The sequence below is a fragment of the Abramis brama genome (assembly GCF_963993115.1).
Source record: "Abramis brama genome assembly, chromosome: 19".
In the NCBI taxonomy this organism is placed as follows: domain Eukaryota; kingdom Metazoa; phylum Chordata; class Actinopteri; order Cypriniformes; family Leuciscidae; genus Abramis; species Abramis brama.
In genome coordinates this window covers 30222424-30248686 of record NC_139981.1, presented here as the reverse complement: position 1 = coordinate 30248686, position 26263 = coordinate 30222424, and the positions used below count along the sequence as shown (strand labels likewise).

At 39.9% G+C, this 26263-nt stretch overlaps 1 protein-coding gene across 4 annotated transcripts; it reads left to right on the top strand.

The window, feature by feature from the left end:
- Positions 1 to 1195: 1195 nt before the first annotated feature.
- znf318 (zinc finger protein 318) lies at positions 1196 to 25518 on the top strand. 4 transcript variants are annotated; one of them, XR_014603569.1, is made up of 13 exons: positions 1196 to 1622; positions 2141 to 2256; positions 6652 to 7297; positions 8798 to 10073; positions 12630 to 12727; positions 12933 to 13032; positions 13122 to 13414; positions 21100 to 21291; positions 21405 to 21492; positions 21798 to 21916; positions 22033 to 24803; positions 24919 to 25124; positions 25228 to 25518. XR_014603569.1 is itself a non-coding variant. In XM_084093400.1 (12 exons), exons 1-11 carry the CDS (start codon positions 1404 to 1406, stop codon positions 24787 to 24789), a joined length of 5904 nt encoding a protein of 1967 aa, XP_083949526.1. In that variant the 5' UTR covers positions 1196 to 1403; the 3' UTR covers positions 24790 to 24803; positions 24919 to 25518. The 4 variants fall into 4 exon arrangements, 2 of the variants coding, with proteins under 2 accessions (XP_083949526.1, XP_083949525.1); XR_014603570.1 differs by having other exon boundaries at positions 22033 to 25124; XM_084093400.1 differs by having other exon boundaries at positions 24919 to 25518.
- Positions 25519 to 26263: the final 745 nt, after the last annotated feature.

Genomic DNA, 26263 nt, shown 5'->3' with positions numbered 1-26263 from the left:
TTCTTTTCATGTATTCTTTAATGTCTGTATTTGATTTCTGAATGCAGTAACAGTGCTTGCTTATTTAGTCCGGCTTCCAGAAATGAAATATGGCCTTGTTTTGTGTTTGAGAAAGGTCTTCAACGTGTTAAAACAACATATAGGGGTCATTGAAGTCAATAGTTTAAGGGACCATTTCTTACTTTCCAGTTAGACTTAAGTGTCGCTCTCCTTGAGAGAAAGAACGCATTATCTTGATGTTTTGAGAGGACTCTCCTGTTTATAGTTAGAGCCTGGCCAAATCCAACCTTGGAAAAGCTGTGTGTCGGTGTGTGTGTGTGTGTTAATCTTCTTGGTTACAGGTTAAGGAACCACTGGTATTATTGGAGATTGACTGAGTTGTTATTCTGGACATGCCCAGCAATGCAGATCTGAGAACTGGAAGGTCACGACGTGCCTAACTTCAGGGTCCGAGTGTCAGCAGCATAATCAATGGAGATATGCTTCAGTCTATCTGTAGCCTATATGTGTGGAAAATTACTGTTTATCTATTTCTTAGCCAATCAGAAACTGCAACCTGAAGCAAGGATGTAGCTTAGACCTTGGTGAAGGGTATAACTGCTGTGTGTGTGTGTGTGTGTGTGTGTGTGTGTGTGTGTGGTGAAGGGTAAAACTGCCAAACTGCTGTGATCTTTGTAACTGTAATCGGGGTGACCTACGAACTCCTGTGTGAGTCTTGAAGCTGACTTCTGCTGATGAAACTGCGAACTATCTTCAGTAAAACTTTTCTTCAATTTATTGTAATTCTGATTCCGGGTCTTCTTTCAAACATCTGGACCTTGGGTCCTAAACTGTTAACCCCTGACCACACACACACACACACACATACATTCAGGATTCATTGATGAATAAAAAGTTGAAAAGAACATAATTTATTCAAAATAGAAATCTTTTCTGACAATTGATATCCTTACTATCACTTTTAATTAATTAACACATCCTTGCTGAATAAAAGTATTAATTTCTTTCAAAAGAAATTATTTTTTTTTGTTTTTATCACTGGTACTGTGTATTGTTACAAAAGATTTCTCTTTTAAATATATATTTTTTAAAATAAATATTAGTGCTTTTGATTCTTACAATTTTAATTAGGAGACTCAATAAACAAAACGATGCTGTATCGCCGCGTTTGATTGGTTGATCTTAGCTTGACGTCAGATCCTGTGAATGCGGGCCAATGGCGGCACAGGAAGCGACCACAGAGAGCGTTGTTCGACTGTAATGAATACGCTCTCATTCATATTTTCTCTCAGCAGGGAGATTTTTGTTGAATGCACATTAACTTTTTGCAGGGATAACCGCTATCCCGCAACCGGGATAATAAGGGATCGACTCCGACGCGGAAACAGCGGTTAAGCGTCGTTATGTATCGCAGTTCTAGGCCGCAGAGAGGCGGCTATCATCCTCCGCCGTCTCGCGGATTCGGGCCTCGTCCCGGACCCGGACCAGGCCACCCTTCAGACCGGGGACACCACGCTCCTCCGGACCCGTACCGGCGCTCTTCCCCGCGGAGGAGATACTCCCCTGGAGCAAGAGATCCGCCCGACGAATATAGAGGAGCGCGGCCACAAAGAGGCTATGGGGTATGAAGAGAAACTAAACACTGCAGTAATGCAACTTACTCTGTGGTAGTGCCTTGTTTTACACCGACAACACACTATAAAGCGACCGTTTTTCTACCATGTTTTTCGGATGTCATGTGGTTCTGTGGAGTACCACGTATACGTAAATAGCACGTGAAAATGGGAATAAAGTGCTATCGTAGTGCCCTCGCATTCCGTTATGTAACGTCACTTGTCGTGTACCAATAACAAAGTACGTCGGTGCCATGCGTTTATAGACCGAATGCAATGATGATATCCTTTGAAGTGTCATATAAACACTATGGAATTGTTATACCACCATAATATTGATATCTGATATCAGTAGTGTACCATGGTAAAGCTGTGCATGTGTGCCTTGCTTCTCGAGAGCCGTCAGAGCCTACCATTTATTTAATAATTATGTCCAGTAAAGTGAAAAGTTCAGTAAATATGTTTTTGTTTGTTTATTTGATTTATTCCATGTGTGAGTTTAGGTATGTTATCTTTTTCCTAAACAGAGGTACAGTCCATCGCCTCCTCGTGGTCTCCCCGCTGATCACAGTCTGGTCATAACTGTGGGCAATGAGCTGAACCATCCGTCAGGCTATAAAGGGGCAGAGGCTCCTTATGTGCGGTAAGAGATGCAACCTAGTGATCAAACTATGTGTTGACTGCTAAGGCTGGAATACACTGCATGCACACAAATCTTAAATCGATTTTAAAACACTAGGGTCATTCCATGTCAAATCTACCAAATTTCAAAAACGTACCTAAGCTCAAATTTGTGATTTTATTAATATTTCTTTTCCCAAAGAAAGATTCAAACGTGTCTAAAATAATCCCATGCAAATTGTGTCATATATTCCAAGTGTTCTGAAGGTGCACGTAGGGTTTGACGAGAAACAAACGGAAAAGATAATTTACTAAGCGAAAATCTTGACCTCGCCGTTGCAGGCCTGTACACACTCACGAGTGCGCAGCAGTTCACGCCAGTGCGCCCAGGAAAAGTTTTTTTTTTTTTTTTTTTTACATAGATAGGATTTCAGCTATAATAAATTTTAATAACACAAGCCCTAGAGTATAAACCTCATCTCTGTTGTGCTCCAGTCGTCACACAGTCAGAATGAACGCTAAGAGCAAATAATGTAGGCTATAGGCCTATATACCAAAGTCAATGTATAATTCTTTTCTTTTTGTATTGGCATTTAAAGAGATTTAATTTACAGCTAAATTTAAATATTGATGCATTTTATTTATAATTAATTTTTTAGCACTTGGGTATGGCAAGAAGCGGCTGCACAAACGCCCGTGGCTTACATTTATTTATTAATTTTGTGGAGAGCGAGCGCTGTGTCTATAACGAGCTGGGGTTTGTGTCACCCCGTGCTCACCTGGAATTTGAAGTCCTGCTGTGGATGCAGTTTGTAGCATGTCATCCGCCTCTGCATCATCCCGATGACCTCCATGCACCTTCCCAGCAGTTCGGCACACTCAAACGCTTGGTGTGCTGCAAACTCCAGGTCACGACTCGCACGGCTCGAGTGTTGCTTCACTACAGAGGAGGCCATTGTAGGTTTTAGCTTTCGTTGCTTGCTTGAGCGGCCTCCGACCTTAGATCTTGTCTCTCCTCTCACACTTTTGTCATCCTTAAGCTGTTTTAGCGATTTCTCTGTAGGCTCTACACACACGTTTGATAGCTATTGTTCGTATGCACCATCTTGTTGGACATATGGCCAGTAAGGTAACTATCTCATCGCAGCCAAACATGGACTCATAGAGATCCTTGCGCTTTGCTGATTGACGGATTACCACAGCTACACCCTGAACAACGTCAATTGAATCTGTGATGAGACCCACCTCAGCGCAGTCTCCTGAAGAACTAGGTCAAGAGAATGGTTGGCACAGTGGATGAAGAGTGACGTGTTGCATGAAGTGGCATGTTTTTCTAAGCCATGAACAATCGAAAACCGTCCTGACATGTTAGAAGCTCCATCGAAACGATATCCATGGAGATGTTCAGTCTGAGAAAAACATCTTTGATGCACTTGAACAGGGGTCGGGAGCACTGTAAAATCCAAGGAATTCAGAGTGAATATCCAAGTTCTCATCCACATACTGCAGCGTCAATGCGAACTGCTCGATTGTACTGGAGTCTGTGGTTCCATCAGCTGTGAGTCCATAGTACGGACTATTTGTGGCACGGGATACAATCTCACATTGAATAGCGCAGGCATGCTGTTGAGTGACTTCATTCTGGATTGTGTCCGAGATCCAGTTATCTCTCCTCTGAATCCACTCTCTCTCTCTCTCTATGTTCAAGCATCAGGTCATGCAAAATGCCATCACGGGTGCCGTCACCCCGAAACACCCCCTTCTTTCCGAGGAAGGACGCTTACCTGAACATTAGCTTCAAAACATGCCTTGCTGTGTCTTGAGTTTGGCAGGCGTCAGATAAAATGCCAGTAACTGGGGTGTTTTGTAGAGCAGCGTTGTTGTATTTTATTTATTTTTTTGAATGGCATCACAATGAAGTTTAGACTTTTCATGCTCTTTGAATTTTTCTGTGGCTTTCCGTCAGTTTGTAAAACCTCCCTTGATAAAACTGCTGTCAAACCTTACACCGTGTTCATTGATGCGACGTTTCTCCACTGCTTTCACAGACTGAAACATACAACAGGATCACCTTCCTCAATATAATGCAGCCACTTCCTTTGTTTTTAAAACCAGTTTGCATTGAATGAACGAGAAAGCATCTCTTTTCCAAACTGCCTTCCAGGAAAAATTAAGTTGGTTGGTGTGGAGGGATTGCCTCGACCAAAACTACGTTAATAGCATTAGATCCGCCAGCTTGAGGCTCGGTCTGTTTCTTACTTTGTTTGGGCTTCCCAAAAAAAGCCAGAAATGCAATTTTGCGACATTTGGACTTCTGTTATTGTGTTAACGGTTGACCTTCACTGACGAGTGCAAGCTGTGACGTCATGAGACGATTGCCGCTTGTTTTCATTGTGGCTTAGGCTACTTACTTTTACGTTTGATTAATTTGAATGAATAGACAAATTAACATGTATTTAATTAATTTTTTTGCTAAAATATTTTGTATTTTATTTTTTAGCCCCTCCATTATTTTTTAGCCCCTCCACACATGGCAGCATCATTATTTTAATTTGATAAGGCTATTGGTAGGTCAGTGACTGTTCAAAAATGGGGAAAAGCACTTCTTGTATTTTTTGCCCTAAGTTTGCTTGCCTGTAACTCAAGAAGTATTAAAGATATCTTAATATTCTTTTATAATTTGTTTTTAACAAAGAGTTCTTTTGGGATCTTCATTTTAAAGTGAATTCAGTGTGGTTCAATCCCAGAGATATGGAGGTCTTAATGTGGATCCATGAGTAAATTGTACACATGTTCAGTGGCCAAAAACCAAATGTGGTTCACTTTGCATACAGCTGATATATATATATTTTTTTCTTTTAATGAGAAATATCTGAACAAATATTTTTGAAACTAGATTTTTTTTTATATCAACACAATTGCATAGAACATACTTGTCTGAGTGCCATAAATATTGTTTTTCTGCATGACTGTCACTTAAAAAGTATTAGATATCTCAGTATGATTTTAGATTCTGGTTCTTAAACTTTTCTTTTGAAATCTTCATTTTAAACACAAGTGTAAGCTGTTTGAAGAGTAACCTACATTTGTTTTTTTGACCATTTAAAAATTTTGTAAAATGTAACAATTTGAACATGGAGTCGCATTGGGATCCCCATATCTATGGTCTTAAACCATATAGGACCTTAAAAATGAAGATTCAAAAGAAAAGTTTATTAATTAGAATCTACTAGAAGGATATTAAGATATCTTTAATACTTTAAGTTACAGTCATGTAAACTTTAGGAAAATAATATTAATCTGTTATTTAAAGAATATTAAATCTGGGCATTGTACACTAAATGAGAGTAGCCTACACTAAAAGGATCACATACTAAAATACTTTCCGAACACACACAACTCGTGCAGAAACATGCATTGACAAATGTAAACAATATGTATTCTAACATCAGCTCAAAATACCAAAAAATCAGAGTCTGTGCTCTTCATACTCAGGCTGGCCCTTATCTGCACAGCAAATAGGTTAAAAAAACAATAAAAAAACCTGGGCAAAAGTCATGTAGTGTATTCCACCCTTTCTTTGCCTGTTTTGAGAATGAAAGCTGTCAATTAATAGAAGTGTTTGAAAATCTTCCAACAGTCTTTTAAATGGATATTGCACATTTTGTGTTGTCATATTTGTAAATAATATTTTAAGAAAAGGTAATTTTCTCTCTTAGCAATTAAATTGTATGTTGTATTTAGAAGTAGAACCCTACTCTCCAAGTATTGGCATCGCCATCATCGGGCGTACGCATTTTTTGATGCAAGTCTTTTTGTTCACATCATGCTAGAATGTGATGGAGGTGTAAACCAATTTGGTCTTTAAAAAAATAAAATACAACAATAATGCAACAAATTGAATTTCAGAAACAACTGGAACAACTAACCCTTCCTGCCTATTTCAAAAAATAGAAAATGTTCTAAAATTTTGCTTACATGGAGCAGCACTTGCTCAAACTCTTTTATTTTTCCTCTACATCCTATTCAAAGTCCGTATAGGCAGCGTTCTCTGATGCAGCGTAAACTCTAGTGCAGGGGTTCTCAACTCTGGCCCCTCGAGATCCATTTTCCTGCAGAGTTTAGCTCCAAAACCCTAATAAAACACACCTGAACAAGCTAATCAGGGTCTTCGGGTCCTGCTAGAAAGCTACAGGCCGGTGAGTGTGATCAGGGTTGGAGCTAAACTCTGCAGGAAAGTGGATCTCGAGAGCTAGAGGTGCCCACCCCTGCCTGGAATATTCAATACCACAGCGATTGAAGCAATCATGTGTAATTATGGAAATATGTTTACTTGAGCCCAAAGACTCAGTAGATATGAAATTGTTTGCTTTGTACTTCAGTTGCATTTTTATGATGTGGTGATTTCTGTTGACAGGGATTATGGTGCTGGAGAATCACACTATAATAAGCCCTATTACTCTCCACGGAGGTCAAGCCATGATGGACACAGCGATAGAGGTTCGAGGAGGCGCAGTGTTAGTCGCGGCAGGAGCAGGGGCAGGAGTCGCAGTCCTGGCTACGCGCGCAGCAAAAGTCGACCGCGCAGCCGGAGTCGGAGCTACAGTCGCGGCAGGAGTCCCGAACGAGCGAAGAGCCGTGCGCGTAGCAAGAGCAGAACCCGTGCGAGGAGCTACAGTAGAAGTAGAAGCAGAAGCAGAAGCGGAAGTCGTGGTCGCAATAAGAGTAGAGCCAGGAGCAGGGCAAGGAGCAAGAGCCGGCCACGAAGCCGCAGCCGAGAAAGGAGTCGAAGCAGGGCGAGAAGCAGAGCAAGGAGTCATGCTAGGAGCCGCAGTGTCAGTCGTAGTGGTAGCAGTAGCAGCAGCGGCTCCAGCAGGAGTCGTCACAGCAGCGCCAACAAGAGAGTCAAGTCAGGTAATTTTAGGCCGCAAGAGGAGGACTTTACTGAGCTCGAGAAGGCTCGGAGACGCAAGGAAATTCAGGACATGCTTGTGAAGCCGGCAAAGTCAATTTTGAAGAAAAGAATGGATTCCTCCGAGACGGATTCTCCCATGCTAGTGCAGGTAACTACCTCTCATTATGTCTTGGGAAATTAGTATTTGACAGTGAAAATGTACAGGTCACATTTAAATAAAAAGCTATTATTGTTTAATATTAATTCTTCACATCAGGTATTGCAGTCTTAATTTAAGAGACTCAAGCCAGAAACATACTTCACACAAGACATGCATGATTTGAAAGCTTAAGCACTAGGGATGAACTGATATGTAAATTCTGGACGCTGATGATAATTGTTTTCTTGGTATGGCTGATAATAAAATTAATCTAAATAAAGTAAAAATTAAATAAAAAAAACTAAAAGAAGCAGGGTTCGTACAAGGTGCTTAAAGAAGTACTTGAATTTTACTTTTTGACATTTAAGTCATGGAAAACCTTTGAAAACAGCCATATTTATGAAGAGGTACTTAAAAAAAGTGCTTTATTTAAAATACAATATATTTTTTTGAAAATAAAAACAAAAAATACAATATTTTCACGCAAAATTAACACTGCAGCCTGTCTGATAATACGAAGTACGGCAACATTATAATATAAAATACTATTTATTGAACAATAATAGCCATTATAAACTTTGTATTTAATATATATTAAATACGTTGCAAGTTGTATTTTGTATACCTTATATCTGTAATTTGAGTTTTAAAAATCCTTAAAAAATCCTAAAGATAATCCGATATCTCGGATTGTAGTCCTTGAAAACCTTGCTTAAAAAATCTGTTATTTCTTTTTACAGTATCTGTACGAACCCTGAAGAAGTAATTTTAAATGCTTCAAGTGAATCATGGGGGTCACAACATTAACAATGCAGTATGAAAAATGGAAATTCATTGGAGAATTGTTTTTAATTATTTAAGTGAGTATTAAATGATGGAATGGATAATCTAAATGTTAAAACAAAAATGAGTATGAACGATTAAAAGTCGTCTGAAAAACAATATGGTACCGATATATTGTGGAGCATCTGTTGAAGATTCATAGTGGTGATAGTTACCTTCAAATATCTGTGGTTGAGGAAACAATTTATGCTAATGGAGGCAATAGCAAGTGTGCACTGCATTTTAATTTGTAGTTTGACATGGTTTGTTTTTGTGGTCTTTAGTTGGTCATCCTACACCTTCATTGTATTCACTTTCAATTATATGTATGTGAATGTGAGAGGCAGGAACCCAAGTTTGGTGAAATCTGCTCTGCAAATTTGAATTGCATGAAGTCACTTGACCAATAGAAGATTGATGTATCATAGCTTGACTTCTTAGCTGAATTAAAAGAAAGCAAACTGTAAATCTGCAGGATTGCAGTAAAGTGGAGTACATTGCTTATAATACATCCCAAACATTAAAATAAAATGTTTTTTAAAAAGCCACAGACTGTGGCATGTGTCCGTAGAAAATTTCCGTGTTTCAAAGTCTAGTGTGACCATGGCTTTAGTTGACATTAAGTTGGCTTTACTCTTTGAAAGTAAAGAAAGATTTAATGATGACGCTTTAATCAATGTATTTCAGAATAGTGATTCTCCTCGAAGAAATCCAGACGGTGGTCTTTCACATGAGGCAGAACAGCTTCTCTGTGCACTTTCCAAAACCATGGATCCAGACTTGTTTGCATCCATGCTGGGGAAAACTTCTGATGGTAATGTTCTTGAAGAGCTGATTGGCAAGCTCCAGCCAGGTGGAGAGGGTGGAAGTGACTTGCTCTTCCCTCAAGGAAGACAGAAGTCAGAACTCACAGAGTTGCTTGGAATGATAGCAGGGGCAGCCCATTCTCAGAAAAAGAGTCTTACAGATATTGAAGATGAAGAGAAATTTCTCTATGGAGATGAAGAGGGTGATGAGGTGAAATCTGCTAAGGAGGTTCCAGCAGATTCCAGCTTTCCAGACACAAGTTTCCCACAGTCTTGTGATCTTCAGAGAAGAGAACATGGCTCTGCACCGTACACTTTTGGCCATACTGCAGAAAATGTGACGAGCCATTCGCAGAGAGACAACAGGCATCGTTCCTCGGCCACACCTGAGATGCATGCCAAGGAAGAACCTGAGGACTTCCCACCTGGAGTTGGGCCACAGGATGTCAAGGTGAGGAAGGAGGTAGAGGAATATGAAAAGATACAAGATTTGCTGAAAACAATTGGCTTAGACCTGGGTGTGGCCGAAATAAGCAAGATGGCCGCCAGGACGCAAGAGCGCCTCCACGGTGCCGCCCCTGTAAAGAAGACACCAGCTGGCCGGCAGTCGGATAGAAAGCACCGGAGCCGTAGTAGGAGTTACAGCAGCAGCAGTGGAAGCAGCAGGAGCTCCAGTCGCAGTCGGAGTAGCAGCCGAAGCAGAAGCAGGGGAAGCCGAAGCCGAAGTAGCAGTTTCAATCGCACTTCAAAACAGAGCCGGAAAAAGCAAGTTTCCCCAGAACAGAGATCCCCACGCTCACATAGTCAGAACAAGAAAGAGGCTCAACCTGCCGTCACAGAAAGCAGATGGCCTACGACACCCACTGTGGGTCCTGGGACACAGACATATCCTTCCCAACCCAGCCTCCCGGCACATCAAGTGCCCCCATACCCTCCCCCACGGGGAGTAATGCCACCTGACTTCCCTCCACACGGTTACGATGCATATGGCAATTATGTTCCATATATGCCCCCGGGATGGCCGATGTACCCACCTCCAGGTATGCCAGTACCTCCTCCCAGTCCAATGGATCCCTACAGCCTACCTACCTTTGAGCGACCCTATCTTAAAGTGATTAAAGCTGGGACAAGTGAGAGTAAAAACGACAATAAAAAAGGTAAGTGACCTTCAAAATTAGTCACCTTCATTTATATATATATAGCGCTTTTAACATTACAGATTGTACTCAGCCTCTTCACAAGAAGTTGCTAGAATGAGTAGTTTCAAATTCTGCCATTATGTACTCGCCTTCATGCCATTCCAAACCGTGTGCTGTCCAGGGCTCAAGACTGTGACCAAATGGTCGCATTTTGTGGGCTTTTTTCTTGCCGGTGCGAGTCAGTTTTGTTAGAGGTTGCACTGGTGCAACCACCACATTGCCCAACTAATAAGAGCTGCCTTTTATGTTGCATATAAAATAGATCAAATGGCAAACAAGACAAAAGCGGAACAACACCGAACTACTTGTTTGAGTTGCGCAGCGCGGGCAGTTTATCAGCTCAGACCAATAATAGACAGTGCAGTGCTTTACTTTCAAATGTGCATTTACAAGAAATAAACATGTAATATTAGTTACTGCACTTATTAATGCAAAACAATTGTCATTTTATGATTAAACTACCTTTATGATTAACCCCCCCCAGAGCTACCAAATCAGGTGCTGGCGCCTCCATCTGTAGAACTTAGTGGCTCCGGTGCTACTGCTCTCAAATGTTAGTCTGGAGCCCTTTTGTTGGTTCAGTGGATCAATTTTTGAAGAATCGTCTCACAGGTCTATTCTGTACAATGACTGTGCATAGTGACCATGTCTGTCAAGCTAATAAATGATCACAAATGCACCATAAAGCAGTTCTTATCTATATGTTGTAGGCCATCTGATAACTTTGTGTGAGAAACAACATAATTTAAATTCATTGTTCTCTGAAAATCAAAATGTAAAGTTATTTTCTGAAAATCTTCTAGTCTACTGCACCCCTCAATTCTGATTTTCCGTCCAGCATATTTTACTTGGCATATTGCGTTTGCTTAGAACAAATGCAAGAAGCAAAAGGTTTGGGTTGCGATTCCTTTTCTGCTTATCGGTTCCAATTCTTATTGATTCCTAATTTCGATTCCAATAAGGTATTTAAAAAAAGCATATACCTTATTGGACCTTAAACGTATACCTTAATTTTTATTTATTTTTACAAAAATGCGATTGAAATAAACAGTGTTTTAACATTTTCAGGTATGCAGGTACAGAAACTGTAATCAAATGTAAAATAACACCTCACTTTATGAATAAAATATACATTACAAATATAGTTACAAAAATTCAGTCAAAAACAGAGAGTGAATTTTCTCTGTCTTTTGTTGTTTGATTAAGGTTATTATAGAGACAGCAGCAGGATTATTATTAGGCTGTTATACATGCGTTTGTCAACTGTTCACGTTCACTTAAAGGTGCAATAGCCTGCTAGCATTGAAAGCATACCCTCCCTGCAAATCGCCCTCCAAAACGCATGAATGCGCACAGACCAGAAGCAAGACGACCAGAGACAATGTTATTGGATTACATCACGTGTCATTCACATGTGAGAGAACTTTACAGTATAGTGAGTAACAGTACTACAATAAGTTGTGTAGTTAGCAAAACGTGTCAGTGTGTAATAGTATTTCACGATGAGAGTCTGCTTGGCTCTGAGGATGTCGTAGATTTCTTTTCGTAGATCCTGTGCCAGTGCCACTTCTTGTCGGTTCAGAAGGAAAGTAAGGTTGTTGCTGTTTGCCTGCCACTCTTGCTCTGTCTGCACCGCGTACGTGAAACGTGTTGATGACGTATGTCTGTGTGAACAGTAGGGCTGTGACGGTGGCAGTTTTTTACCCCCGGCGGTGGCACGGTGGTCGGGGGGTGTAGATTAGGGTGACCACCATCAAACAAACCAAATGCGGGACGATTATAAGTTTGTGTGGGACATGTTACGAACACTAAAACATAACCTGAAACTGTTATAATGTCTATCTAACTTAATAAAAACATTTGTATTCTGCCTTTCAGCTGATAAAAGTTTTTCAGTCCCTTCCAGAAAACACCATTACATCACAATGTAACATAACATGTCTTTATTTTACATGTCATTTAAATTCAACATCACTGAGCCCAAAGGCAGCAGGCATCATGCTGATAACTGTTTTTGAAACAGTTCTGACCAAGTCCAACTAAAATCCAACAAAATAAATAATAAATAAAATATAAAACATGAAATTAGATCATTGACAGTCTTATAGCCTATATTATTAAATCAAAAACTCATTTTTAGAAAGGATGTGAATTAAAACAACCACAGCAGGCAAACAAGTTAATAAATTCTGTTAAATTAAGATTTTAATTGACTGAATTATCCATTTGTTCTCTGACAGGGAACACATGGAACGAATCACCAGTTCACATTTTGATTGACAGCCGTCACCGTCACAACCTAGTGACCGTGTTTTGCTCCTTTCTATTCAAACATTGGATAGGATTTAAAAAAACGGTTGTTGTATTAACAAATGTCTCCTTTTTTTGTGTTGCATAGAAGACATAAGTCATGGTTTCAGAATGACATGTTGGTGAGCAAATGATGAGAGATTTTTAGGTGATTTAGACTTGGGACATTACAGTAAAACTAACATGATTTGATGATCCTTTCAGCACCTTCTAAATTGGATCCCGTGGCCTCTAAAGCGATCACCACTGACATTAAGATGAAAGAAATGGAAGACAAGAATACCGCCAGCGAAAAACAAAAGGTAATTCCCATGAAATTTGAAGGAACTATTGCATTTGTAGGGTTGGGAATCAAGAACGGTTTCTTTTTTTCTTTTTTTTGACTTTCTTTGATCAGAAGCAAAATTGTTAAATACCTCATGATTCACATCTGTTTTTTTGGGGGGGGGGGGGTTTTTTTTTTTTGCTGATGAATAAATTTAAGGTCTAAATAAAATTCTATCTTAGGTCATGGAAGAGCTTGAAAAACTAAAAAAGGAAAAAATATTCCGACATAAGAGAAAAGAAAATCTTTTAAAGGATGTGGAGACATTGAGAAAGCAGCAAGGTATTTCCCTCTAAGTGCAAATTGAAAGTGTTTTCTTTATAATATTTAAGGGCTCATTGTATTATACAGTGTTTGTTTGGATCCTTTAGGGGAGCTTCTTCGTAAGAAGCGAAGGGAGAAGGATGGACACAAGGACCCTCTTCTTAAAGAGCTCGGTCAGCTCCAAGAGGATGCGATGGCCCAAATCTCTAAGTTGCGTGCTGAACAGAGAGAGGCAGATCAAAAACATGAAGAGCTGGTCAAAGTTGCACTTATTCTCGGTATAGACTACAAAGACTCGAAGATCTCTGGGGACTATGTGCAGCAGCCCCCTCAGAGTAAGAAGGATTCGGCCAGAAGCCCAGAGAAATCAGGGGCCAAAACCAGCACCCCATACACTAAGGTAGAGTTGCTAATTCTGTTATAGGAAAGGAACTTGCACTTGATTGGCTTTTTCATAGTCAAGTCTTATGGCATATTCAAATCATGTCGGAAAGGTCGTATTTACGAGTTGAACGCACATGAACGCCACCACAAAGTCGTAAATATAAGTGGGAAGCTTTGGACTTTCTTTGAGTCCCGGGGTCTGTTCTTCGTACCTCGCTTAATACATCTGAGATGATTTGACACATGCCAGATCTTCTAATCGTGATAACTGACCTCTGGCTAATTTGGTTCTTCAAACGAATTTGCAGATTTGATTTAAATATCTGTATTAAGTTGTCTGAGATCACTGCGTGTTCTTGTTCATTAGTAAGGGCAGATATATCGATACTCGAAACCATGATCAGTAATGCAGTGATTGGCTGGCGGCAGCAACGTAATGACATCATACTAAAACCGAACATCACACACCTGACGAAAAACTTAAGGAAACAGCCAAGCCACCAAATGACATAAGTTATAATAGATAAATGAGTGTGTTCTGTTTGTTACATGATTTCCAATTATTTCATGATTTCTAGTATTTGTAAAGGCTTTAAAATTTTGTTGTACATGCATTGTGGTAATTAGCAATTAATTAATTTTTACCTGTGAAGCAGATTTGTTATGTGACTGCAGTAATGAGTCTAAGGGTCAAGAACATGTTTCTAATGGCACAGCTGACAGCATTTTTACTAAGTTATCGGCATCAAGCCACTCCCATAATACCCGTCACCGTTCAAATTAATGCACGGCATAGACTAACTGTACATTATGAGTATGCGATTGAGTAAAACTGCCTGTCTCTATATTATGATACACAACATTATAATATTATTTGCAAATTCATTTTTATATTATTAGGCTATTTTAAATTATTATAGTTCCTGGTTCGTAAGGGTACTCTTGTAAGAAAGTAGCAGTGGCTGGGACAGACTTTAAGTATCCCCTCCGCTTAAAGATGCGATCTAATCCTGTTTACATTAAATAAGCCTGTTCCTGAGTAGGTTTGAGCTTATGGACCTGATGCTAGGACAGCAACTCCAGGATGAGCTTCGAAGAATCTAATAATCCTGGATCATGTCAAATCGTCAACAATGAAATCCAGCTAATTGAGTAATCCACGTACGAAGAACAGGCCCCTGGTCTTAACGAGCGGGGGGGGATGTGTCAGTGAGAAACCAGGTGGATTACCACAATACAGACTCAATACAGTTTACAGTAGCTTCTTAGATAAATTTAAAACAAAAAAGCAAAACACACCTGATGCGCATTCTTTGTTCTTTACTTTCTAGAAGTAGAGTTTAAAAACCTTGCTGTATTTTTGTGTATTTAATTAAAAGTACACTGCCACCTTGCTCCAATGAAAATGACTCGAACGCACCTGATGTCATAAACATGACTTCCAAACTCGTAAATACAAACTTCCCAGAAGCAGTTGAATGCACCATTAGGCTGCCAATTCAAAAATGATCTCAAGTGCCATTTAATTATTGACAGTAGACGCGTTTCCATTACCCTTCAAATTGCGCAAATTGAAATTGTGAATTGAGAATACGCCCAATGGAAACACGTCAATTTCGCAAAAACTCCCATTTATCGCAAAAAAGTTTTTAAGCTCGCATGAGGTGGTTTTTCAGGCAATTCGAAAAAGGAATATTTCGCAAAACTGCAATGGAAACAGTTTTTGCGCATTTACAGGTCACCTGACTTAGAAGGCGCGGTGTGTTTGGACAGAATACGAGAAGGAGTTCTTTATTAAATTCATAAAAGACAGAAATACTGGATTCTAAACCTCAAAGAAATGCCACAATCAAGACCTCGGAGCAGAAATGAGTGAGAAAAATCCAGAAACAGCTCATATGTGCCGCTCACAGTATAAGGGTCTTTCCTTGCCATTAATGCTTGGATAACACGCCTACGTTTCCTTCCATTAATAATAATAATAATAATAATGTCTAGTGCGGTACGTGGCTGTGATAGATATATATATATATATATATATATATATATATATATATATATGGTAAAAACTTACCAACGTCCGTTGCCATGATTTTTGGAATTACTTATCGCAAGAGTTAAAAATTACGTTTTAGTCGCATAACATGGGTTAATGGAAACGCTGTCATTTCGCAATAGTTTTTTATCGATTTTTAGAAGAAAAAAAAATCGCAAAAGTTTTGCGCACATCTGTAATGGAAACGTGCCTAGTGATTCCACAAAACATTTAAGCAATTTTTAATCATATTTGCAGTTAGTAAATTTTTCCTCAAGTTTTAGTGCTAAAGAAGTGGTTCCCATCCCTGATCCTAGCATTGCACATTTTTAATGTCTCTCTATTTGAGGTCTTGGAGTCTTTACTAACAAGCTGATGAGTTGCATCAGGTGTGTTTGATTAGAGAGACGTAAAATGTGCTGGGGGGGTTACTCCAGGACCAGGATTGGGAAACACTGCCCAAAAGAAATCCTTTAAAAGAAAAAAGAAAATATTTACAATAATTAAACTAAAGAAAGTATTTAAAATAATGTTCACATGAGATGAAGGCTCCTGTCATATCAGTAGCCTGTTCAAAGCCATTTTACTTTACATAGCGCAGCTCTTCAACCCTGCTCCTGGAGGGTCACTGTCCTGCAGAGTTTAGTGCCAACCCTAATCAAACACACCTGAATCAGCTCATCAAGCTCTTCAGGATCACTTGAAAATACAAACGCATGTGTGCTGAAGCAGGTTGGAACTAAACTGCAGGACAGTGGCCTGATTGAAGTCCTCTGACATAGAGCCCTGCACGGGCCTCAAATCTAGGCCCGAGCCCGGCCCTGGCCCGAGACGCTCAGGCCCTAGCCCGACCCGTGTCCGACAGCTCATCAGAATTATCAGCCCGAGTCCGACCCGAGCCCGTTTTTTTTTTTTTTTTTTTTTTTTTTTACAGCGGCAGACTGCCATTAAAATATGTCTGTTTTGTTAGTTATGTTTCTTTTCTTTTCATTTCATTTCTTTATTAAGCTAATTTAGACAAATGTTTGAAGCATTTAAAAAAAAAAATGACGGCCAAGCAAGCCGAGCCAACAGCGAGTAAAACATGTTTGATCAATTTAGCCTCTCAAATCAACGCTAATACTTTACTTAGCTACAATAAAATCCATAGATATAAAACACTTCATGCATATCACACAGACAGTTAGTTTAATGTTTATTTATTAAACCACAGTGAGTAATTTTTTTTTGAAATACTGAGGCAGGCTCAGGCTGCTCGCAACAGCGCTCGCAAACGAAATGAGCAATAGTCAATCTAAACAAATTAAATTAAATAAATCAAAAACAAACTTGCAGGTTATCTTACCTCAAAAATGCACCACAGAACATGGCCATTCTTTTTTCCAGTAGTTTCCAACAGTTAAACGAAAATAAAGTCCAATCGAACGAAAAACGAAAAACATCAGTAGTTTCCAACAGTTAAACGAAAATAAAGTCCAATCAAACGAAAAGTTAGAACAGTCTTTTACAGAGCATCGTGGAGAAAAAGAATAGCATCCACAGTGGAAGATTTTAACCTAGTCCTCTCTTCTATCACTTGCGATTTTTCTCTTAATATTCTCCATTATTTGCACATGAGGTGAATCGTTGGTTCCGCTGATGGGAAACCTTCTGTGTGTGTGTGTGTGCGTGCGTGCGTGCGACTGTCATGTCAATCATATGTCAGTGTAATTATAAGTTTATGAAAGTTATGAGGTTATTAAATGTCTTTCTATGTTTGTTTTTCTATCGTCGACGTCAACTTCTCATATTTTTTTTTTTATTAATGTCTAAAAATATAAAAAGAAGGATAACTCAAAAAAGGCCCGAGGCCCGGCCCGCATGTGAACTATGACGTGAAAATTGGCCCGAAGCCCGGCCCTAGGGGCGTAAAAAAGTCGGGGCCCGTCGGGCTCGGGCTGAAATGCAGGGCTCTACTCTGACATAGAGGGTCGGCTCATGAGGCCGAAATGTATTTGGTAATTGTTTTTACAGATGCTTTTTAGTCCAGTGGTTCTCAAACTTTTAGTCCAGTGGTACCACCTTTGATCAAATCAAACCATCCAAATAGCACATAGTCACTGGGCAAATCTTTTTGAGTGCTAGGTTAAGGACTAGTTAATGCCATATTTTGATTAAAGGGATAGTTCGCCCAAAAATTATATTTAACCCATGATTTACTCACCCTCAAGCCATTCGAGACGCATATGTCAATCTTTTTTCAGACGAACACATTTTCAGTTATTTTAGAAAATGTCTTAGATCTTTCAGTGGTTATAATGTGAAGCAATGGGGTCCACCTGCTTCAAGTCCGAAAATGTGCATGCATCCTTCACAAAAGTAATCCATCCGGCTCCAGGGGGATAAACGAAGGCCTTCTGAGGGTAATCCGTGCGGTTTTGTCGTAAAAATATACATATTTAAAACTTTATAAACGAAAATAACTGGCTTCCGGTAGCGGTCGACGCGCGTTCATGGAGATGGATGCTGGCGTAGGACGTAGTGTAGGAAGCGTCGTGACGTAGAACGAACGTAGAGTTTTGTTTTGCTCTGCTCTCTGGCTGCGCTGTCACGTTCGTTCTACGTCACGACGCTTCCTGCGCTACGTCCTACGTCATACGCCAGCATCCATCTCCATGAACGCGCGCCGACCGCCACCGGAAGCCAGTTATTTTCGTTTATAAAGTTTTAAGTTGTATATTTTTACGACAAAACCGCACAGATTACCCTCAGATGGCCTTCGTTTATCCCCCTGGAGCCGGATGGATTACTTTTGTGAAGGATGCATGCACATTTTTGGACTTGAAGCAGGTGGACCCCATTGCTTCACATTATAACCACTGAAAGATCTAAGACATTTTCTAAAATAACTGAAAATGTGTTCGTCTGAAAAAAGATTGACATATGCATCTCGAACGGCTTGAGGGTGAGTAAATCATGGCTTAAATATAATTTTTGGGCGAACTATCCCTTTAAGGTAGGTGTATTCCTGATCAATCATGCTGCATGCCTTTACAGATCTGTGGAAGGAACCTGAGAAGTAACATTTAAAAACATGCATACGCCACAATAGCAACTTTTAGAAAGGTTTTCAATATGCATACACTGACATGTAACATTGGTATCAAAGCCTGCCTTTACTTTTAGCACCTAAATGCTTGCTTTGAGAATAAACAGAACAACATGCTGCCTTTTTATTGCTCTTTATAGCACATAGAATAAAATGTGCAGCCTGAGAGTGGTCAACACCACACCAATTTGCATCCTAGATGCACAAAGCTATGTTTAAATGATATGTGACTAAATGACTAACAGGATGATGTAGAGGATTTTGTGCAGAAATAATCCTGAGCGTCATTGGCAAAAATCGTATCTTCTAAAATGTGTGGTCAGTACCACCATTCCCTATACATAAGAGTACGTGTGAGCTTGCACTTAAAAGCTATTTCAGTACCCAGCATATTGATAGTGGCTCCCTGATCCCTGCAAAGTATATACTGTAATTGCAAGAGAACGCAAAAGCATTGAAATGTATTTTTTTCCTCCCATCTCAATTTTTTTTTCCATTATCATGTCCCTTTAGAGCAGGCATGGGCAAACTCTGTTCTGGAGGGCCACTTTCCTGCAGAGTTAAGCTCCAAACCTAAACAAACACCTGAAACAGCTAATCAGGATTACTAGAAGGCTACACAGTTTTATCAGGGTTGGAGCTAAACTCTGCAGGCCAGTGGCCCTCCAGGACAGAGTTTGCCCATCCCTGCTTTAGAGGCTCAGTAGAAAGCATCATTTCCTTTCCGAACAGAATATTCTGCTTCGGGCGCATTCCTGGTTTAAGTATAGTAACTTTCCAGATTTGTGTACCACCCGAGGTACTTTGTGTACCGCTGGTGGTATCATAGCATACCACAATTTGAAAACCACTGTTTTACTCCTTACAGTGTAATTTACCTGGAATCATATCTGTGAGACTTTCTTGTATTTATGTTGCAAACATTTTTGTGTGGGGGGAAATCATCTATTTGTCTGATATAAGTTAATGATGTTAACTTCTATTTCTGTTTTGAGGGGTTACTCCAAGGTAGAGACAATGTTTTGAACTCCTGCTAAATAATTACACTGGTCTAAAATAGTGTTGTCACGGTACCAAAATTTCAGTATTCGGTACCGATACCAGTGAAAATCCACGGTTCTCGGTACCAATTTCGGTACCAAAGTGCTAGAAATCGATAAATTCTTTGCTGATACTTCCTCGTCATCATGGAGAGCGCATTTCGCACCGTTTCAAAAATAGTCGATCTCCGATTGCGAACGAACTTACTCTGAATTTTAGTAGGCATTTTGTTTTTATATGAGGATCCTTTTTCAAATACAAGGTCAATATTGATTTTCACTAACGACAAAACAACTAATTATCCGTGAATTTATATGGAACTAATCTTTACAAGCTTTCCATCTTACTCTCCTCATGTACAGTAACGTAACGTTGCATTCGGAGATCGACAAGTTTCTCCTTTCCACAAGCGCTTTCTCTCCCGTGGCGTCTGTCGTTGCTATGCAAACATGAACATAGGCGCTCCTGGAAAAACCATAGACAGTATATAAACGGGAAAAACGAGCGCGCCGCGTCGCTCCTATTATGAGAGATTTGGAATAACGAATCTGCAAAAAACGCGCCATGTGAACGGCCACTTATGGCAACGTGACATTAGCCTAATCCAAAATATTTCCATGTGTCTCTTTCCTCCTTTCTTATCAACAAGTGGATTTACAGCCACCACGTCAGCAGCACCGCCGGTCGCCATGTCTCAGCGCTTTAATAAAGAGGACGCGCAACTGCACGCGCTCAGTGCATGCATGCGCATCAAGGAACCGGGTTTGAACGGGTCCTCGGTACCACCGGTACTTAAGAAAACTTGGTACCGTGACGTTTACATTTTTTTAGTACCGACTTGGTACCGAAGTACCGGGTCTTTTGACAACACTAGTCTAAAACACAACTGTTTGGAGATTGGCGCTGCTGGAATATTGTAATTCTGACACAGGACATCAACATCTTCTGTAATATAGGAATGCATCAATTTGAGGGATGTTATTTCTATAGCATAGGCTTGTCTACTCATAGCTGGTAGATACTTATTTCTTTAATTTGCACGCAACCAGTTATAACTACTCCCTATACCTATACTATATAATGGTGATCAGAAAAATTTATTTTAAGATAAATGTTTTCCTTATCTTTGTTTTTCTGCTACAGCAAATATATTAATTTATTTCTCAAAAATCGAAAGATGCTCACTGCAAAAGTGTATTGAAATCTTAATTTATTTTGTTATATAATATAAAATCCATTTCGATGGCTTTTCAAAAGCATTTATTTTACAATAGTCAATTAAATTCAAGTAGTAAACCCATTGGGTGACTTCTCCCCGACTGGAAACAGATGGCCTATTTTGCAAAGGTAAGTGTCTTATGACAAACTTTAATGATTGACAATTAGGATTTGAAGTGTTATATTCATTTCTTTGAAAAGCTTCTGCTCATTCTTTTAAACTTGGGTTCCTCGAGTATTTGATTCATTTTTTTTCTTCTTTGTTTTATTGCTTGCTTAGTGACTTATGCATTTTTTTGTACTGCCTAAAATAATTTAGGTAGCCTCTTCAAAAGCAAGAGCCTCTCCTGAAAAACCCAAGTCATCTCCTCAGTTGAGCAGCCATTCCCTGGACGCTGCTGAGCAGTTTGAGTACTACGATGCGGGAAACCACTGGTGTAAAAACTGCAATGTTACCAGTGGTTCAATGTTTGATTATTTCATGCATTTGCACAGCAAAACCCATAGGAAGGTATGTGTGCTCATATATATGTAATGATATCTGTTGTTTGTTTGATTTGTGAATGGTGTTTATTTCTGCCAGCTGCATCTGCTTCAGTCATCCATTGTTTTGCTCTCCTATAGACTCTAGATCCTTATGACAGACCTTGGGCAAAATCAGAGAGTGAAAAGAAACACCCAGCTGGAAAGAGGACTTCAAAGCCAGCCAAAGGTAACGCCTTTATAAGATGGCATTGTTTGTCATAAAACACATTTATTACGTTAAAGATAAAGTGATGCATTTGGTTCAACACATACAACTATAAGGAACTGGAATCATTAAGTGGAATCTGAGGATCGTTAAATTCTTCGTGATTCCTTTCCCTAATGGGTGCCATGTTGATTGCAGTGATAGAAACTGTAGTTTTCTTGCAGTGTGCCTTATCATTGGAACAGAGAAAGGGTAAATTACCAGCCATCAAAAATCATTACACACTATTGGTAGATATTTAATGCTTGTTGCATTCCCTCTTCTAGGCTCTGAGTTCTTGATCCCTGTGAGGGGATTCTTCTGCCAGCTATGTGAAGAGTTTGTTGGTGATCCCATTTGTGCTGAGGCCCATGTCACCTGCCATACTCACAATGAGAGATACAAGGTAACCATCACATATGATATTCATAATAGCTTTGATTAGGGTTGGGATATGACTGCGATTTATTCATTTGTTTGACCAGATGTGATTGCCTCATATATGTTTGATTTTGTCAACAGACAAAAATGTATGAAAATCCCCTCTATGAACAAAGGAGGAACCTGGATCGTCAGGCTGGCTTAGAGAGCCAAAAGAGTTCAGAGCACAAACGAAAACGTGAGGACGACGATCAGGAAATAAAGAAATCCAAACACACCAAAGGAGGAAAAATGTCAAGTAATGAAGTGGAGACAAAACCACAGTACAGCAAGGAAGAGGAGTACAAGAACCTCAAAGAGAATGAGAATAAACTTAAGGAGAAATACAAGAAAGAGGATACAGATAAACTGAAATACAAGGAGGATGATGAGAGATTCAAGATGAAAGAGGACGAGAGAACAAAGTATAAAAAAGATGACGATGAACGAAACCGCTTCAAGAAAGAAGAGGAATACACATATAGGTACAGGAAGGAAGAAGGGGAGAGATCCAGGTATGAAGGGGACAGATTTAGAAACAGAGATGATGATGAACATGGTCGGTATAAAGAAGAGGACGACAGATATAGATTTAGAAAGGATGACGAGAGGGGCCGATATGGTAAAGAAGAGGAGAAGGCCAAGTATGGCAGAGAAGAGGATAAGAGATACAAATACACTCGGGAGGCAGAGGATAAGAAGTCAAAATTTAAAGATGAGGACCTGGGGAAGTGGCCAAAATCTAAGTGGGACGGGGATGAAGAAAGTAACGGCAAATATGATAAAAAGGAAGATAAAACACTGCACCAGAAGGGCAAGGGTGGTTATTTCAAAGATGACCAGGAGAGCACAGGGAAGTTCAATGCTAAAGATGTCAAAGCAGAGCCAGAGAAAACCAGCGAGCCTCCTAAAGTCTTATGTGGTCCGAGCCCTGCCTTGCTTGCTAAACTTCGCAAGAAAAATGAGGATGCTGCTGGTCGGCCTGGTTTTGGGAAGTTCGGTCGAAAAAAGCCACAGAAGACAGCACTGGAGAAGGAGGCAGAGAGGATGGCGGCACAATTTTTAAAGGAAGATGAAGAGGCGCCAAATGAAAACGCAGATGCTGAGCTAGATCCTTTTACCAAGTCTATAGCTGCTGCAAAATCCATTGCTATGAAATTGTCAGGAAAGGTTGTGCTTCCCCCCTCTTGTGAATGGCTAGCATACAACGAAAATACAAGTAATCCTAATCTACCGCCTACCATATCTCCTATGGTTATTAGGAAGTCTTTTACAGGTGTGCAAAATAAACCAACACCACCTGCTGCTTGTGACAAATCTGCTGGCCCTGTAACAGGAACTCAGACGGGCCCAGCGTTGTCAGCAGACCTCATCTCCAAGGCATTTAGTGGAGAAGAGGTGCAATTAAAACACACAAAGCCCTCTGTCAGCCCTGTAGATATCTTCAACGTATCTGCACCACTTCCATCTCCCACTGCAGCACCAAAAGTGGTAAATGCTGCCCAGATGAAACCTGTTACTCCCAGTGAATGTGTTGTTACTCTTGAATCCGATGTGGCTGCTCCCGGAGTGCCTGAGGAGGAGCAGAAGCTCACCATAATCCTTCGTCCTCCTCCTCAGCTTCCTTCTAATGCCAGAGACCCGTCCCCCAAAATTGTAAAGCCAAAGACCACTCTTGCTGCAGGAAAAGCAAAAGATTTGTATGACATTTTTTACAGTAGTAGCTCTGCTGTTAAAACTTGTGTCAGTGCCAATGTTGGTGACAAACAAGACTCTGGATTTACACTTCCAGACAGTGGCTCCAGCTTTAAAGAGTCCAACAATAAAGACAAAAGCGCTAGTGATGTTGCTCAGAGCGAAGAACCCCCCAAGAACAAGGACTTAGAAGTTGCCCAGAAAGTGGAATACTCCATGTACGTGGATTCAAGAATTGCAGAGAGAGAAGAACACCCCAAGAATGAGGACTCAAGAATTGGCCAAAAAGATAAACCCCCCAAGAACGAGGACTCAGAAGTTGCCCAGAGCAAAGAACTCCCCAACAGGTCCTCAATAGTTGCCCAGAGCGAAGAACCCACCAAGAATGAGGACTCAGAAGTTGCCCAGAGCGAAGAACTCCCCAACAGGTCCTCAATAGTTGCCCAGAGCGAAGAACCCACCAAGAACAGGGACTCAGAAGTTGCCCAGAAAGTGGAATCCCCCAAGTACGTTGATTCAAGAATTGCAGAGAGAGAAGAACACCCCAAGAATGAGGACTCAAGAATTGCTCAAAAAGATGAGTCAGACAGTGACTCAAGCTGTAAAGAGTCTAACAATAAAGACAAAAGCCCTAGTGATGTTGCCCAAAGTGAAGAACCCCCAAAAAATGAGGACTCAGAAGTTGCCCAAAGCAAAGAATCCCCCAACAGGCCCTCAAGAGTAGCCCAGAGCGAAGAACCATCTAAGAACGAGGACTCAGAAGTTGCCCAGAGCGAAGAACACCCCAACAGGTCCTCAAGAGTTGCCCAGAGCGAAGTATCTCCCAAGAGCGAAGACTCGAAGTTTGGACAGAGCGAAGAATCTCCCAACACCGTGGACTCAAAATTTGAACAAGCATTTGAGGATTCATTCTTAAAACCTGAGATTCAAAAAGAAGACAACTCAAAAGAGGAAGATATTGATCAACAAGTGCTTAAATCTATTGAAATCTCTTTGGGGGACGTAACTGTGATGGACGTTAATAGTGTGGACACAATACAGATAAATAATGAAGAGGAAAACCCTCTGGAATCTGAGGAACCCATGGCATTCTCCCCCCTTCCCGGTTCTTTTACTGAGCAACTGAACTTGGACACATTTGAATTCAGTTTTGAGCCTTTGTAAAGGACCTTCCAAGAGTAGGTTTAGGGATGTATATGTTACCTCTGAATGTAAATAAGTGATTTTCAAGTATTCTTTGTAATTGCTTGATCCAGTTAGAATGTTTCATGTCTATTCTTAACCTTTTGGCAGGTAATGCCAGTGAAAGCGTGGACTGAAAAGCATTCATTCTGAAGTGGGTGCTGGGGAAGGAATCCCTCTAAGAGAATGAGAACTTACATCAAGTAATGAACCCTAAATATGTGTAAAAGTTTCGCTATTTTGTCAAAAGCACCTGGTGTTGAGCTACATGTTTCCGTATTTTGTTTCCAGCAGAAATCATTCCTTTTTCCCCAAAGGTAATGTAAAACATAACGAATATGATGTGTATTAAAAATATCAGACTCTAAATCCATTTCTTCTGTTCGTTCCATTTAAATCAATGAAGATATTTTAATGCAGGAGCCACAAAGATCCAGGCTCAGAGAAGAGAAATGGTGTGGAGTTCATGCTTCAAGGACATGCATTCACAACTCTGGCCAGAAAATGTCAAGGCTTTGCCTCTGTAGTTTTATTACCCTGTGCTGTGTATTGATGGCTTTTCCTTCCGGTTTCAGTCTTGTTTTTTGTTTTTTACAAGCAAATGTGTTGTTATAATGTTCACATTGCTACCATGATACATTAGCATCTACAAATAGTTGGTGTAATTGCACAAGTTCTGTGCTAGCTCAAATAAATCACAGCAACCCTTTCTGTCTTTGCTTCTTATTAATATGCTTATTGCTGCTGTTAGACTTGTGCATTATTTTCTTTTTTTTAACCTTGTGCACACATTGGGCCTCATTCATGAAACTGGAGAGAATGCATGTGTAAATGGTTCATAAAACTATTCTAAGGTGATTTTCCACATTGAATTAAACAGTTTGCATAAAGCACTGTTTTATGAACATTATACACAGAAAGCCATTCTGCTACTGTTTTATGAATGGAGCACATTGTGCTCTGTATTAAGTTATTTGCATGTGCACCAAATTTAAGTGTAGATATAAATGCTAGTTTTTATTACAAATTTAACACTAATATGCTGTAACTGCTTTCATTGAACATGAGATTACTGAACTTGTATTGCTTGTTTATATAATTGTGCAGTGTTTGCATACAATTTGTTTTCCACATATGAGTAAATACTGAAAGGAATAATTAAACCTGAAGATTAATAAGGTATTAGGAATATCACTGTTGAGAGAGGGATTTTCTAGAGATATAGGTTGACTTGTTTACATTGTGTTTTAATGACAGTAATATTACAGTTGACATCTGCATCCATGGAGGAACTATAACATCAGCAAAAATGAAGCTGCTGCTTACTACGGAGGTAAGTGTTTTGCCTCGACTGGTTTTGGTCATTTAACGTGCATTAATCAATGTAATTCATGTACATTGGGGGAACTTATTATACAAGCTAGAATAGCATATTTAAAAGGATAGTTCACCCCAA

Bases quoted from the DNA above. Each gene is read 5' to 3' on its own strand.
- znf318 (XM_084093400.1), top strand. From the start codon at position 1,404: ATGTATCGCAGTTCTAGGCCGCAGAGAGGCGGCTATCATCCTCCGCCG. The intron at 2,257-6,651 runs GTAAGAGATGCA...TTCTGTTGACAG, and splicing joins GCAGAGGCTCCTTATGTGCG to GGATTATGGTGCTGGAGAAT. The intron at 21,493-21,797 runs GTAACGCCTTTA...TCCCTCTTCTAG, and splicing joins GACTTCAAAGCCAGCCAAAG to GCTCTGAGTTCTTGATCCCT.